The sequence below is a fragment of the Dermacentor variabilis genome, chromosome 10 (genome assembly GCF_050947875.1).
Source record: "Dermacentor variabilis isolate Ectoservices chromosome 10, ASM5094787v1, whole genome shotgun sequence".
Classification (NCBI taxonomy): Eukaryota; Metazoa; Arthropoda; class Arachnida; order Ixodida; family Ixodidae; genus Dermacentor; species Dermacentor variabilis.
The window spans coordinates 46,518,277-46,534,778 of record NC_134577.1 but is presented as its reverse complement, the minus strand read 5'-3'; the positions used below and the strand labels follow the sequence as shown (position 1 = coordinate 46,534,778).

Below are 16,502 nucleotides of genomic sequence, written 5' to 3'. Positions count from 1 at the left end.
CGGACAGGCACTCGGCTTCCGAACGCGGGGTCGTAGTTTCGAAACGCGCCACCGCGAATGTTTTTCCTTTGGAATTAATTCAGTTTTTTTTTTTTACGCATTAATTTCTTTATAGCGATTACCGAGGTGAAGTTAGAACGCAGGGGAGAGCTTGCGCAGAAAGGAACGCGCGGATAACACAGGCCTCTGAGAGTGAGGGTGGTGGCGCCGCAATGATGCCCTCTCTCCTCACGCAGCACCTGGCGCGTCAGCAGGGGCTCCCTTTCGCCCACTCCACTCAGTCGAGACGTGCACATGACGTGGCGTCGCAGCCAATGGAAACCTAGGTGCCGTTTCGCTGCTCCGGACAACGGACGCCGGCTTTTTCGCTCGATGGGCTATCTGAAGCTGTCGCAGAAAAAGAAATGACCGCACATGCGAATAAAAAGTTGCCATAGAAGAGGCTTTAAAGCATTACTTAAACGTATGTTAACGTACCCATCACTTTGCAGCCTTTCTTTTATTTTACTCTATTTCTCTCTCTCCCTCTCCCTCTCCCTCTCTCTCTCTCTCTCTCACACACACACACACACACACACACACACACACACACACACACACACACACACACACACACACACACACACACACACACACACACACACACACACACACACACACACACACACACACACACACACACACACACACAGAAGCCATCGAATGAATCTGAGCCATACTTAATAGCGTTTAAGCGCGGAATTTTCAAAACCCACAAAAGGACACGAACGGGAGAGGCGCCAGGACATCTGAGACAGGACAGCGTTTTTCTTACCGACTTCAAATACTAAAATGAGCGCTTTCTTATTTGATAACATTGAGAACACTTCGAAATAAAGGGTGAGCGCTTGTAATGTCAATGAACAATGTTGAACATCCATCGAAGAGCGTGGCCGCTCATTAGGACAAGGGAGCTTGTTCGGTGTTCTGCAGTAGTTCACATTATTGTACATCCTTTTTTTTTTCTTTCATGAATATGTTATCATCATACAGGCGCTTTGTACCCAGAAAATGGTTCCTTCCACTCTAGGTCGCGCAAGAAATATAGAATAGTGTGGCAGATGCTCACGAGAAATCAGAAAAGTAGAGTACACAGTCAAGGCGAAGCAAATATCACTCATTAGTTTAGAAAATAAGTTGTGAGTTGTAAGTGAGCGTCCGTCCTGTGTCCACTGCGTTTCTTCCCACCCGTATTTCCGCTCAACGACACTACATGATGCGCCATCTGGCCAAACAGTTTACGCTTCTAAGGAAAAAGAAATCATTGTTCGATATCGTTCAGACATGACAAGATACTCGTCTAACTATGCCACATAACCACTGCGTTTAGTGATAGCGGGGCAGTGTGGAGTTACTGAGCATGCGCAGTTGAAACTAAGTCGCCCCTTCTCAATTGGCGTGATTACTCAAGCATACTTTTCCACTGCTCGCGGAACGTGCCCAGCGAATGCTGGCAGCACGGGTGTCATGCCGAAGTCCCGCATCCTTTGCAGTATGCGGTGCTGCAGCGCCAACTGTTGAACGTGCCACGATTCCGGAAGTGGGCCACCAAAGCCGCGGAAGTTTCCCATCCTTTGCCTGCGTGTACAAGACGGAGCTCAGCATGCGGCTGCGATGCCTCTCAAAACGCCACAAATTAAGAACACGCGCGTCTCTTACCAGATTCTACATCACTTGCTTTGTAGAAAAGAAGCCGAAATTTTAAAAGGCAGTGCAGTACACATCATGTTTTCTTTATCGGCAACACTATACAGCGGCGACGCAAATCAGTAAACGTTCATAACCGCAACTGCAGGTTTGTGATCTAGTTAGGCATGTTAGTTAATTTAGTGTTCCTTTGAATGAAGCCCGATGCACGGCACAGTAATCCACCACATCTGAAGCGCAGTGATGGATTTGCTTTAATGAAAAAACGAGGTCTGTAGCAAAGCGAGGGATGATAACTGCGTTTGGCCTCATCACAAATGGAAACCGGAACAGTGTGAGACTGAAATCTGTATTGGTGCGTCCAATGTTAAAGCGAAGGGAGTGCTTCAAAATTACACAGCAGGCATAATTTTTTTTTTCGACAACTTACCACGCCAAGAATGCTGGGCCAGAAAAGAATTCATCAATCTCAGCCTGCTTTACACCAAGTTTCAAGAATGTCTGCAAGAGGAAAAGAGTGAGGGATCAACCACCGCACAAAAGAAAATCTTCATTTTGAATTTAGTTTTCTGAAAGTCAAACGGTCGAGGTCGTTGGACGTATACGTGATTTTTCCTGTTTATCGTTCAATCTGTGCTTGAAAGTGCTTGCTAATTTGACTGAAATAATGCATGTTTATGACACGCCGAAATCACTTTTTGGTTTACGCCACGGACCCGTACTAACTATGGCCAACAAATGATCGCATATACATTGCCTACTCTTTTAAACAATCAGCATTGTTTTCTGCATTGCTGCTGCTGTTAAGTTTTGATTTTGTGCTGGAAAGTTTCTCCAAGTTTTGATAAATTTTGATGTCGTGCATAAAAGTAAAGTATTTCTGTTTTAATGTTAATTTCAACACTTTTAGTTTTATTTTTCAAACGTATAGTTTTGGCATTGTAAGCTTGTCGCATACGAACATTTCCTGTTGCCCCTGTCAAAGTGCAACTATCGGGTACAGGCCCTGTCAAGCGTCTGGCTTTTAGTCTGTGCCCCCAGCATTTTTGTACTTGCTGTAATGTACCGTTATGCCGAAATAAAATGCAATGAAATGAAATAATACCGCTTCGAGAGGCAAACTACTTTATCGCAACGCCATCAACACGGTCGTCGAGACAATGGAAGAGTCCAGATTAATTTCGCCTATATACCTGAGGTTCTTTAAAGTGCACCCGATTAGCACGGTGCATAATCGCTCTTGCGCAACGCCCGCAACACAATGCTGCCGCCGCGGCGAGGAACCAAACCCGCGACTTCGTCCTCAGGAGCAGAACGCCACCGGCGCAGAGCCACTAATGCAGGTAAAGGCTACGTTTTGAAGTAATGATAGCAGTCGATGTGGTTCTTCGTGCCGAAAGTCTGGCCATCAGGCACGCCGCGGTGTGAAGGCCCCGTAATCATTTCGGCAATCCGTGTTTCTTTGACCTGCATGGACACCGCAATGTGGTGGTGGTGGTGGTGGTGGTGGTGGTGGTGGTGGTGGTAGTGGTGGTGGTGGTGGTGGTGGTGGTGGTGGTGGTGGTGGTGGTGGTGGTGGTGGTGGTGGTGGTGATGATGATGATGATGATGATGATGATGATGATGATGAGGAGGAGGAGGAGGAGGAGGAGGAGGAGGAGGAGGAGGAGGAGGAGGAGGAGGAGGAGGAGGAGGAGTGATCCAAACAGGGAAATGACGCTTGATTCTGCCACCACAATATCCGTGCGGAAATCGGAACTCGCGACCTTCTCAGCAGCAGAACATACATGATCAAGTAAACAACGAAACAAAGAAACAGAGAAAGAAGAGAATCGAGCGATAGGTTAAGAGAAACATGCGCGTTGCCAACGGCAAAGAAAAGAAGGAAAGAAAGAAATAAAGAAAGAGAACTAATTCTATTCCGCGTTAACAGTGAACACCGCCTCAACGAATCGGCGTATTCCGTGGTCTTTTGCCCCAATCGACCCATGCTTACGCGTCGTCGTCCACACCACTCCTATTGTTCCAGATAGCGGCAAACTAGCTTCCCTGTGACAACGTGCCTCTGACAATTCTCATCTCACTGTAATAGCCTGTCGAAAACAGTCGCGCGAAAGTTGCGACTGAACAGCCACTTGCGGACGCGATAAGAGAAAAAACACACGGAAGTATCGCTCCGACCGCTGGCCTATTTCCATCGCGGCGGAAATTTTGCTATTTTCGGCTATTGGAAAATTTCGCTCGTGGTGGCGGCGTCATGTGGAGAGTACGGGTCACATAACGCCTGCGTACGATGCCAGCTCGTGTTTTAATTTGGAGGAATCTTCCTGCCGAAAAAATTTCGAGCGATCAGGCTTGGCTCGAAATTCAAAGCTGCACTTTGAGGGATGCCGCGATCACAAAAAATTGGGGGCTTCCAACTTAGTTATTGTACGAATTTTATTTTTTTTTTTTGGGGGGGGGGGGCACCGAAACGAGACCCTCTTCGCCTGACTGTGCCTCGATTAAGCGTACACCCCCGTTGCAGGCGTAAGCCGATACGACAACAACGACCATGTCGTCACCTCTGCAAAAAAAAGTCTCACCCTCTTCCAGATCTCTTCCTGCCCCGTAAAGGCCAGCGGCAGATTGATGCCATTCAGCGCCATCCAGTCGATCTCCTGCTCCCAGCGCGTCCAGTTCCACCAGACCGTGGAGTAACTGGCCGTGCACACATTCTGATAGTAGCGGAACCTGCAGTAAAGGGAAAGCATGATGCCACACACGTTTGCTCGCTGCGGAACGCTGCTCCGTAGGACAAGTGAGACGGGAACGTACACGAGCATCCAGCTGAGCCACGCGAATAGATCGAACTCACGGGCCCTTGAGCTTGACCACGATTGGCTTCGGAACCAGAGGCGGCTTGCCCGAGGCAGTCTTCGTCTGCGTGCCCGACCAGGACACGTGAACGTTGCAGAACTTCTTCAGGTAGTAGTACAGACCTGTGGCCACCGCGACGCCGCTCGATCCCGTTATAGACACGCTGTTGTTGAACGTCTCCACCTATGTATACAGCGGGAAGGAGGAAACAGATAAACAAGTGGCGTTCACAGTTCTTTTTTATGACTGTAATTGTCCCGCAAACTCGTCGGAAGGTGTTTTTACAGGGGTAATGTGACTGTATTTACAGTGAATTTTGTTTTCTTGAATGTATGTACTGCCGTGGCAGTATTTATCTGTTGTGGGTGTTTACTCAACAATGCATGTGATTGCACGATGTTCCACAGTTGCATATACCTACCACAAAGTGCCAGGCACTTTGTGGTAGGTATATGTTCCTGTCTCGCCTCGTTTCGGTCCTTTTTAGTAGAGATCTTTTTAGTAGAGACCTTTTTAGTAGAGACCTTTTTAGTAGAGACATGCCTGGGGAGGGTCCCCTGAATTAAGTGTGCAAGGATCGTGGACTGCAAGCGAGTGCTAACGGGGACTGCACACGCACCACGAACATATGTCCTGACAAAGCGCCAAGAATGAGACAAAGAATGCTGAGCATTAAGATTCTCGCTGTAAAATGCTCCCTAGAAAACACTTAACAACTTCCAGTGTATAACCTAAGTTCCCGATGCTGCCTGCGGAGGGTCCCCTGAATTAAGTGTGCAAGGATCGTGAACTGCAAGCGAGTGCTAACGGGGACTGTACACGCACCACGAACATATGTCCTGACAAAGCGCCAAGAATGAGACAAAGAATGCTGAGCATTAAGATTCTCGCTGTAAAATGCTCCCTAGAAAACACTAAACAACTTCCAGTGTATAGCCTAATTTCCCCGTGCTGCCCGGGGAAGGGTCCCCTGAATTAAGTGTGCAAGGATCGTGGACTGCAAGCGAGTGCTAACGGGGACTGCACACGCACCACGAACATATGTCCTGACAAAGTGCAAAGAATGAGACAAAGAATGCTGTGCATTAAGATTCTCGCTGTAAAATGCTCCCTAGAAAACACTTAACAACTTCCAGTGTATAACCTAATTTCCCCGTGCTGCCTGGGGAGGGTCCCCTGAATTAAGTGTGCAAGGATCGTGAACTGCAAGCGAGTGCTAACGGGGACTGTACACGCACCACGAACATATGTCCTGACAAAGCGCCAAGAATGAGACAAAGAATGCTGAGCATTAAGATTCTCGCTGTAAAATGCTCCCTAGAAAACACTTAACAACTTCCAGTGTATAACCTAATTTCCCCGTGCTGCCTGGGGAGGGTCCCCTGAATTAAGTGTGCAAGGATCGTGAACTGCAAGCGAGTGCTAATGGGGACTGTACACGCACCACGAACATATGTCCTGACAAAGCGCCAAGAATGAGACAAAGAATGCTGTGCATTAAGATTCTCGCTGTAAAATGCTCCCTAGAAAACACTTAACAACTTCCAGTGTATAACCTAATTTCCCCGTGCTGCCTGGGGAGGGTCCCCTGAATTAAGTGTGCAAGGATCGTGAACTGCAAGCGAGTGCTAACGGGGACTGCACACGCACCACGAACATATGTCCTGACAAAGTGCCAAGAATGAGACAAAGAATGCTGTGCATTAAGATTCTCGGCTGTAAAATGATCCCTAGAAAACACTTCACAACTTCCAGTGTATAACCTAATTTCCCCGTGCTGCCTGGGGAGGGTCCCCTGAATTAAGTGTGCAAGGATCGTGAACTGCAAGCGAGTGCTAATGGGGACTGTACACGCACCACGAACATATGTCCTGACAAAGCGCCAAGAATGAGACAAAGAATGCTGTGCATTAAGATTCTCGCTGTAAAATGCTCCCTAGAAAACACTTAACAACTTCCAGTGTATAACCTAAATTCCCCATGCTGCCTGCGGAGGGTCCCCTGAATTAAGTGTGCAAGGATCGTGAACTGCAAGCGAGTGCTAACGGGGACTGTACACGCACCACGAACATATGTCCTGACAAAGCGCCAAGAATGAGACAAAGAATGCTGAGCATTAAGATTCTCGCTGTAAAATGCTCCCTAGAAAACACTAAACAACTTCCAGTGTATAACCTAAATTCCCCATGCTGCCTGCGGAGGGTCCCCTGAATTAAGTGTGCAAGGATCGTGAACTGCAAGCGAGTGCTAACGGGGACTGTACACGCACCACGAACATATGTCCTGACAAAGCGCCAAGAATGAGACAAAGAATGCTGAGCATTAAGATTCTCGCTGTAAAATGCTCCCTAGAAAACACTTAACAACTTCCAGTGTATAACCTAATTTCCCCGTGCTGCCTGGGGAGGGTCCCCTGAATTAAGTGTGCAAGGATCGTGAACTGCAAGCGAGTGCTAACGGGGACTGTACACGCACCACGAACATATGTCCTGACAAAGTGCCAAGAATGAGACAAAGAATGCTGTGCATTAAGATTCTCGCTGTAAAATGATCCCTAGAAAACACTTCACAACTTCCAGTGTATAACCTAAGTTCCCGATGCTGCATGGGGAGGGTCCCCTGAATTAGGGTGCAAGGATCGTGGACTGCAAGCGAGTGCTAACGGGGACTGTACACGCACCACGAACATATGTCCTGACAAAGTGCCAAGAATGAGACAAAGAATGCTGTGCATTAAGATTCTCGCTGTAAAATGATCCCTAGAAAACACTTCACAACTTCCAGTGTATAACCTAAGTTCCCGATGCTGCATGGGGAGGGTCCCCTGAATTAGGGTGCAAGGATCGTGGACTGCAAGCGAGTGCTAACGGGGACTGCACACGCACCACGAACATATGTCCTGACAAAGTGCCAAGAATGAGACAAAGAATGCTGTGCATTAAGATTCTCGCTGTAAAATGATCCCTAGAAAACACTTAACAACTTCCAGTGTATAACCTAAGTTCCCGATGCTGCATGGGGAGGGTCCCCTGAATTAGGGTGCAAGGATCGTGGACTGCAAGCGAGTGCTAACGGGGACTGCACACGCACCACGAACATATGTCCTGACAAAGTGCCAAGAATGAGACAAAGAATGCTGTGCATTAAGATTCTCGCTGTAAAATGATCCCTAGAAAACACTTCACAACTTCCAGTGTATAACCTAAGTTCCCGATGCTGCATGGGGAGGGTCCCCTGAATTAGGGTGCAAGGATCGTGGACTGCAAGCGAGTGCTAACGGGGACTGCACACGCACCACGAACATATGTCCTGACAAAGTGCCAAGAATGAGACAAAGAATGCTGTGCATTAAGATTCTCGCTGTAAAATGATCCCTAGAAAACACTTAACAACTTCCAGTGTATAACCTAAGTTCCCGATGCTGCATGGGGAGGGTCCCCTGTATTAGGGTGCAAGGATCGTGGACTGCAAGCGAGTGCTAACGGGGACTGCACACGCACCACGAACATATGTCCTGACAAAGTGCCAAGAATGAGACAAAGAATGCTGTGCATTAAGATTCTCGCTGTAAAATGCTCCCTAGAAAACACTTAACAACTTCCAGTGTATAACCTAAATTCCCCATGCTGCCTGCGGAGGGTCCCCTGAATTAAGTGTGCAAGGATCGTGGACTGCAAGCGAGTGCTAACGGGGACTGCACACGCACCACGAACATATGTCCTGACAAAGCGCCAAGAATGAGACAAAGAATGCTGTGCATTAAGATTCTCGCTGTAAAATGATCCCTAGAAAACACTTAACAACTTCCAGTGTATAACCTAATTTCCCCGTGCTGCCTGGGGAGGGTCCCCTGAATTAAGTGTGCAAGGATCGTGAACTGCAAGCGAGTGCTAACGGGGACTGTACACGCACCACGAACATATGTCCTGACAAAGCGCCAAGAATGAGACAAAGAATGCTGAGCATTAAGATTCTCGCTGTAAAATGATCCCCAGAAAACACTTAACTTCCAGTGTATAACCTAATTTCCCCGTGCTGCCTGGGGAGGGTCCCCTGAATTAAGTGTGCAAGGATCGTGGACTGCAAGCGAGTGCTAACGGGGACTGCACACGCACCACGAACATATGTCCTGACAAAGCGCCAAGAATGAGACAAAGAATGCTGTGCATTAAGATTCTCGCTGTAAAATGCTCCCTAGAAAACACTTAACAACTTCCAGTGTATAACCTAAATTCCCCATGCTGCCTGCGGAGGGTCCCCTGAATTAAGTGTGCAAGGATCGTGAACTGCAAGCGAGTGCTAACGGGGACTGTACACGCACCACGAACATATGTCCTGACAAAGCGCCAAGAATGAGACAAAGAATGCTGAGCATTAAGATTCTCGCTGTAAAATGCTCCCTAGAAAACACTTAACAACTTCCAGTGTATAACCTAATTGCCCCGTGCTGCCTGGGGAGAGTCCCCTGAATTAAGTGTGCAAGGATCGTGAACTGCAAGCGAGTGCTAACGGGGACTGTACACGCACCACGAACATATGTCCTGACAAAGTGCCAAGAATGAGACAAAGAATGCTGTGCATTAAGATTCTCGCTGTAAAATGATCCCTAGAAAACACTTCACAACTTCCAGTGTATAACCTAAGTTCCCTATGCTGCATGGGGAGGGTCCCCTGAATTAGGGTGCAAGGATCGTGGACTGCAAGCGAGTGCTAACGGGGACTGCACACGCACCACGAACATATGTCCTGACAAAGTGCCAAGAATGAGACAAAGAATGCTGTGCATTAAGATTCTCGCTGTAAAATGATCCCTAGAAAACACTTCACAACTTCCAGTGTATAACCTAAGTTCCCGATGCTGCATGGGGAGGGTCCCCTGAATTAGGGTGCAAGGATCGTGGACTGCAAGCGAGTGCTAACGGGGACTGCACACGCACCACGAACATATGTCCTGACAAAGCGCCAAGAATGAGACAAAGAATGCTGAGCATTAAGATTCTCGCTGTAAAATGCTCCCTAGAAAACACTTAACAACTTCCAGTGTATAACCTAATTTCCCCGTGCTGCCTGGGGAGGGTCCCCTGAATTAAGTGTGCAAGGATCGTGAACTGCAAGCGAGTGCTAACGGGGACTGTACACGCACCACGAACATATGTCCTGACAAAGTGCCAAGAATGAGACAAAGAATGCTGTGCATTAAGATTCTCGCTGTAAAATGATCCCTAGAAAACACTTCACAACTTCCAGTGTATAACCTAAGTTCCCGATGCTGCATGGGGAGGGTCCCCTGAATTAGGGTGCAAGGATCGTGGACTGCAAGCGAGTGCTAACGGGGACTGTACACGCACCACGAACATATGTCCTGACAAAGTGCCAAGAATGAGACAAAGAATGCTGTGCATTAAGATTCTCGCTGTAAAATGATCCCTAGAAAACACTTCACAACTTCCAGTGTATAACCTAAGTTCCCGATGCTGCATGGGGAGGGTCCCCTGAATTAGGGTGCAAGGATCGTGGACTGCAAGCGAGTGCTAACGGGGACTGCACACGCACCACGAACATATGTCCTGACAAAGTGCCAAGAATGAGACAAAGAATGCTGTGCATTAAGATTCTCGCTGTAAAATGATCCCTAGAAAACACTTCACAACTTCCAGTGTATAACCTAAGTTCCCGATGCTGCATGGGGAGGGTCCCCTGAATTAGGGTGCAAGGATCGTGGACTGCAAGCGAGTGCTAACGGGGACTGCACACGCACCACGAACATATGTCCTGACAAAGTGCCAAGAATGAGACAAAGAATGCTGTGCATTAAGATTCTCGCTGTAAAATGATCCCTAGAAAACACTTAACAACTTCCAGTGTATAACCTAAGTTCCCGATGCTGCATGGGGAGGGTCCCCTGTATTAGGGTGCAAGGATCGTGGACTGCAAGCGAGTGCTAACGGGGACTGCACACGCACCACGAACATATGTCCTGACAAAGTGCCAAGAATGAGACAAAGAATGCTGTGCATTAAGATTCTCGCTGTAAAATGCTCCCTAGAAAACACTTAACAACTTCCAGTGTATAACCTAAATTCCCCATGCTGCCTGCGGAGGGTCCCCTGAATTAAGTGTGCAAGGATCGTGGACTGCAAGCGAGTGCTAACGGGGACTGCACACGCACCACGAACATATGTCCTGACAAAGCGCCAAGAATGAGACAAAGAATGCTGTGCATTAAGATTCTCGCTGTAAAATGATCCCTAGAAAACACTTAACAACTTCCAGTGTATAACCTAATTTCCCCGTGCTGCCTGGGGAGGGTCCCCTGAATTAAGTGTGCAAGGATCGTGAACTGCAAGCGAGTGCTAACGGGGACTGTACACGCACCACGAACATATGTCCTGACAAAGCGCCAAGAATGAGACAAAGAATGCTGAGCATTAAGATTCTCGCTGTAAAATGATCCCCAGAAAACACTTAACTTCCAGTGTATAACCTAATTTCCCCGTGCTGCCTGGGGAGGGTCCCCTGAATTAAGTGTGCAAGGATCGTGGACTGTAAGCGAGTGCTAACGGGGACTGCACACGCACCACGAACATATGTCCTGACAAAGCGCCAAGAATGAGACAAAGAATGCTGTGCATGAAGATTCTCGCTGTAAAATGCTCCCTAGAAAACACTTAACAACTTCCAGTGTATAACCTAAATTCCCCATGCTGCCTGCGGAGGGTCCCCTGAATTAAGTGTGCAAGGATCGTGAACTGCAAGCGAGTGCTAACGGGGACTGTACACGCACCACGAACATATGTCCTGACAAAGCGCCAAGAATGAGACAAAGAATGCTGAGCATTAAGATTCTCGCTGTAAAATGCTCCCTAGAAAACACTTAACAACTTCCAGTGTATAACCTAATTGCCCCGTGCTGCCTGGGGAGAGTCCCCTGAATTAAGTGTGCAAGGATCGTGAACTGCAAGCGAGTGCTAACGGGGACTGTACACGCACCACGAACATATGTCCTGACATAGTGCCAAGAATGAGACAAAGAATGCTGTGCATTAAGATTCTCGCTGTAAAATGATCCCTAGAAAACACTTCACAACTTCCAGTGTATAACCTAAGTTCCCTATGCTGCATGGGGAGGGTCCCCTGAATTAGGGTGCAAGGATCGTGGACTGCAAGCGAGTGCTAACGGGGACTGCACACGCACCACGAACATATGTCCTGACAAAGTGCCAAGAATGAGACAAAGAATGCTGTGCATTAAGATTCTCGCTGTAAAATGATCCCTAGAAAACACTTCACAACTTCCAGTGTATAACCTAAGTTCCCGATGCTGCATGGGGAGGGTCCCCTGAATTAGGGTGCAAGGATCGTGGACTGCAAGCGAGTGCTAACGGGGACTGCACACGCTCCACGAACGTATGTCCTGACAAAGCGCCAAGAATGATACAAAGAATGCTGTGCATTAAGATTCTCGCTGTAAAATGCTCCCTAGAAAACAGTTAACAACTTCCAGTGTATAACCTAAATTCCCCATGCTGCCTGGGGAGGGCCCCCTGAATTAAGGGTGCAAGTATCGTGGACTGCAAGCGAGTGCCAACGGGGACTGCACACGCACCACGAACATGTCCTCTCGCTGGTCCTTGGCTCCCTGGAAGACGTGCAACGTGATTCGGGACTCCCACTGGGGGACCAGCCGTCGCAGCAGGCCCTCCACGGTGGCTTGCTGATCGGCCACGGAGGAGGACTTCGGGCGGAACGCATCGCCTGCGGAGAAGCCAGTGCACAGCGACATGTGTGCTGTGACGTGTTCACGACACCACCGACACACCACGCCGGTAGAAAGACTGGAGGCGACAACGAACCGATTCGGCGATACCGCTCCACTGGACGCACTCATACTCGCTAAAGAAAGACGCTGATGACTGCCCCACTGCACCAGGTGGTGTGAGGAAACGAGCATCGAACACTAAATTGATAGTCACTTAGGTATCCTTACGTGATTTGAATGCGAACGCATTTTGTCTTCTCTAGGTTATCGCCATTAAGGACTTCTTAACTACTACAACGTGTTTGCGCACCTTTCTTCGCTCTCCTTTCTCTGCGTTTATTAATTGTCATTAATTGTGTCCCACATTGACACGGGTCCTTCAGAGCGCTACCTTTATTCACATTAATCAACCTTGCTCTAGTCTGTAGCAACCATAATTCACCTTAATGCACCTTCATTCACTTTACTTCACCTTAAATCACTTTAATTTTGTTTCATTTGCATTAATTGCCCATAGTTACTGGTGATTAATTTTGTTATAACATTTACTATCTTCTGTACTACTACTGACGGCATACAAGGTGCTGATGGCGTCACATTTGATACCACACGTTGCGGACGACGCCGGCTTATCTGCCTCGTGGGACATACAATGCTTTCGCAGTAATAGTATGGGCGACATTATTCTAGTAAAGGCGAGCAGCTCCGCTTTTCGCGTGAAAACCACATGCGCGCGCATGTAGACAACGATGACTACCTGACGGCAAGCGCTGTTGTTGTGCTTCGGGCAAGAGCTCCGCTTTTCGTATTTCATTTGAACTTGATAGTGCATAATTAGTGTGGCGCCTGGGTTTAACAATGCCATCTAAATGAGTCACCGCTTGCCTTCAGTTGAGTGAGAAGCACGGCCCAGTTGTCCAGCAAGAGTCAGGAAAGCCTGTGAACAAAATAGTAAGCAACGAGAGAGTATTTTAGCATGGTGTTATCGCTATAGCCCACCGCCCTCTGCGCAGGCGCGGCGTTAACCACGCGCGTGCGCAGGTGGGGGCAAGTGGTAGCGGTAACGGCAGAACGCTAAGGTCAAGCAACAGAAACGGGCGCGGGCCCGTTTAAATGGCTTGCTTAAAGTCGACAAGCGAAGCCTTGCCCGACCTACGGCAGCATGACAAAACGCATAACTCAGGGGCCTTCTCCAGCATGCTCTGTAGTCATGCAATGCATGTACGGTCTTGCTATTTCTGCAGAACGTAGAATCTCTTGCCTCGCGATAAACGTTTGCTAGAGGGCCTCACAAGAGCGGGACGCCTCCTACAAAATATGTTTTACAGCGAAGCTGTATATATCACTCGCATCCCAGGATTTCTTCGTCTCTGTCGACAGAACAGTGGAAGGAAAACCATTCCATGTTTTGAAGCGAAAAGTGCCTATCTCCACTGGAATTACGCACGCAAGACATATCCCAGCATTCGTTTAAATAAAGTAAAGCACAAAACAAGTTTCAAACAACGCGAAGCACGTCGCGTTCGCCCGTATGCGTTTCCCGGTAAAGATTACGATTCCGTAAGCTGCAGTTGCTCGGAAGTGGCAAACGCAGCATACTACGCAGGAAGTGACGTCATTAACTTTCATATGTAAAAGAAGGAGTTGCCTAGCAGCTGATTTCATTTGTGTTGTGATGGCGCCATGGGAAAGCCACGCATAGCTATAGGACTCCCGAATAGCAGCGTGAACACGATGAGCGGCGAGGGGAATAGCAACGTCAATATGCGCAACGGCGCATATCGCTCAGGCTAGGCAGGACGCAGCGGTTCTTGCCCAAAAGAGGGCCATGCACAGTTAGGACGCCTGAAGAGCTGCGCGAGTACAATGGGCGACAAAGTGCATTTAATTGTATTGCTGTCACTCACTTTAGGTAATGCACTCCTCAATCGTTCAAGGCTGCGTTACATTGGTCTATCGGATCAGGTGAGACAACAGCTTCGCTAGCCAACAACCTTCACAGCGTGGAATGGTGTCCAATTTTCGTTGAAAGCAGCCTTGCAAGGCAGCGGACTTAAAGATTTTTTTTACAAATAGTTTTTGCTCCCCAGGCGGCACTGTAAGGTGTCCATCCCTTTTGTGAAAATGGACTAAGGATAGTGTTCCTAAATAACCGACCACAGAAGCCGGGAAAGGTGCAGCGAGCGTACAAGCTCAAACGATGCCATCCTGCCGGTGATTTTACTGCCCAAAACACTGGATTTTCAACCACGCGGCAAGATTTCAAATTCTGGCGCTAGAAGTCACTACAATTTTTGCAACCGGATCACAGTCGAGACACACAAGAGAACGTTTAGAGTACTAAAGGGGGGGGGGGGGGGATGCAGGTAGGAGATTGATACAACTTGATCCGTTACAGACATAGGCAGCGGTACAAGGTCGATAAAGAAGGCTTTAGGAAGAGAAAGGCGATTAAGAAGATGCATACAGAAATGATAGAATGAAAAGCATATACAGCATATACCTGATTAACTCAAGCGGACTGGGTGAATATTTATCATCGACCCATTTAAAAGGGGATGCCAATAAATTATCATCACCATGGTCTATTGCAAAAACCTTGCAAAAATTACCCAAACCATTAAAAAAACTTTTAAAAAATGGAGTGTACTAATGGCAGCATCCGTCATTACATATTTCTGCAAAATTTGATAACGCCGTCAATGGTTCACTATCGATGGCTTCAACATCTACGCCGGATCTTTTAGGCACTTGGGTTTATGTCAATTTTCGCTTTACATAATTTTGAAGTAGCCCTTAAGAAGACCTTGTTCCTTTTCCTCCGAGAGTTATTTGTTGCTGTTCTTGGTATTATCTCTTAGAGCACGGCAGGCGCCGTGTTATCTTCACCATAAGCGCCGCTCGAATTTTAGTTTTGTTAGCTTTTGCTCATCAATAATGGTGCTAAGAAAGTGTGTTGCAAGTAGAAACATTACATTTTCCAACCAAGTTCGTTCTCTCGCATGGGAACAAATCTCTGCTTTAATCTGCAAAACAAGTCAACTGCATGCTGTACAGAACTACAGAGCAAATAATGCTTGCCTCACCGAAGCACCCAAACGTCCTTATCGATCAAGACATCACAGTAGACTAATAAACAATCAACAAACACCCTGGTATATTATGTGCGCCGATTTCGAGCCCAAAAATTGTGAAAATAAGCTCTTGATTTGCGAACATCTACCATGTTGGCAGCCCAACGTATGTTTTTCTTTAAGTACCTGAACTTAAATTTCACTGCTGCAGTAGTTGTGTTTTCATTGTTAGAGGCAACGTATATTGCTGGTGAATATGTCGGACTTTCTTTTCTATTAATTCTTTTATGCTAGAAGTTGTTCTGTGCGTGTCATATAATGATACACCATGGCAAATCAGCTCTACGGGATCCCGCAAGGCGGAGGAAGTGTGGCTTTGTAGCTTCGTGCTACCCCATTCGAGTGGATGACAACGCTCCTTTTCGCGATACACCGCGCCGTCAAGTGTGGTATTCGCGAGGGGAATCCCGTACGCGTCTTCACTATCAACTTCAAGGTGCAAAGGCAAATCCGCTTGACTCCCCCGTTCGTGTTTCCGCAGAGTGCATCTGCTTAGTCAAGTATTACTCCGAAAGGCAAGTCACTCGAGCGCGACGGAACGCCGGCATCACTAAATAAATAATCAAAGTGGCAGGGCATTCCACTCACGAGCACGTGCAGTACCGTCGCTCCGGCAACCGGCGACATCGCTGCTGGCACCGAGCCACGGTGTTCTTACGGCGCGGCCGACTAGTTGACTGACGGCTCCTGCCAGGGCGTAGAAGCCAAGTGCCCCTACGGACACAAACCGGGCCCGGCGAGGAGACGTGGAGAGCGCGTTAGCGAGGAGGAGGGAAGAGGGAGGTAAAGCAAGCAGGGGGGGGGGGAAGAGAGCAAACGCGCTCTCCATTTGACACGCGATAGTGTTTTCGAGTGTTGTCTGCGGTTCGGCGGACCCCTCGGCAGGCGCGATTATCCGATTTCCGGAAAAGAGGAGAAGGAACGCCAAAAGAAGCCCGTCAAGGACGATTCCCCCACCTCCATCACTTTCTCACTCCTCCTGTCACTGCGTCAAAGAGCCACCCTCCGTGGCGTTGATCAGACCTTCCCGCCGGACAAAGGGGGCAGCTCCTCTGTTGAACGGT

General features: G+C 48.0%; 1 protein-coding gene across 1 annotated transcript in view; it reads right to left on the bottom strand.

Moving 5' to 3' along the window:
• LOC142560472 (alpha-N-acetylglucosaminidase-like) overlaps positions 1-16,164 on the bottom strand; it is a 41,565-nt gene extending 25,401 nt beyond the window's left edge. The window contains exons 1-7 of the mRNA XM_075672616.1: positions 16,027-16,164; positions 13,190-13,241; positions 12,152-12,300; positions 4,544-4,728; positions 4,272-4,419; positions 2,117-2,187; positions 1,456-1,617 (exon numbers count right to left, since the gene is read on the bottom strand). Coding sequence (XP_075528731.1) covers positions 1,456-1,617; positions 2,117-2,187; positions 4,272-4,419; positions 4,544-4,728; positions 12,152-12,300; positions 13,190-13,241; positions 16,027-16,065 — 806 coding nt within the window. The 5' untranslated portion in view covers positions 16,066-16,164. The remainder of the gene's footprint in view (positions 1-1,455; positions 1,618-2,116; positions 2,188-4,271; positions 4,420-4,543; positions 4,729-12,151; positions 12,301-13,189; positions 13,242-16,026) is intronic.
• Positions 16,165-16,502: the final 338 nt, after the last annotated feature.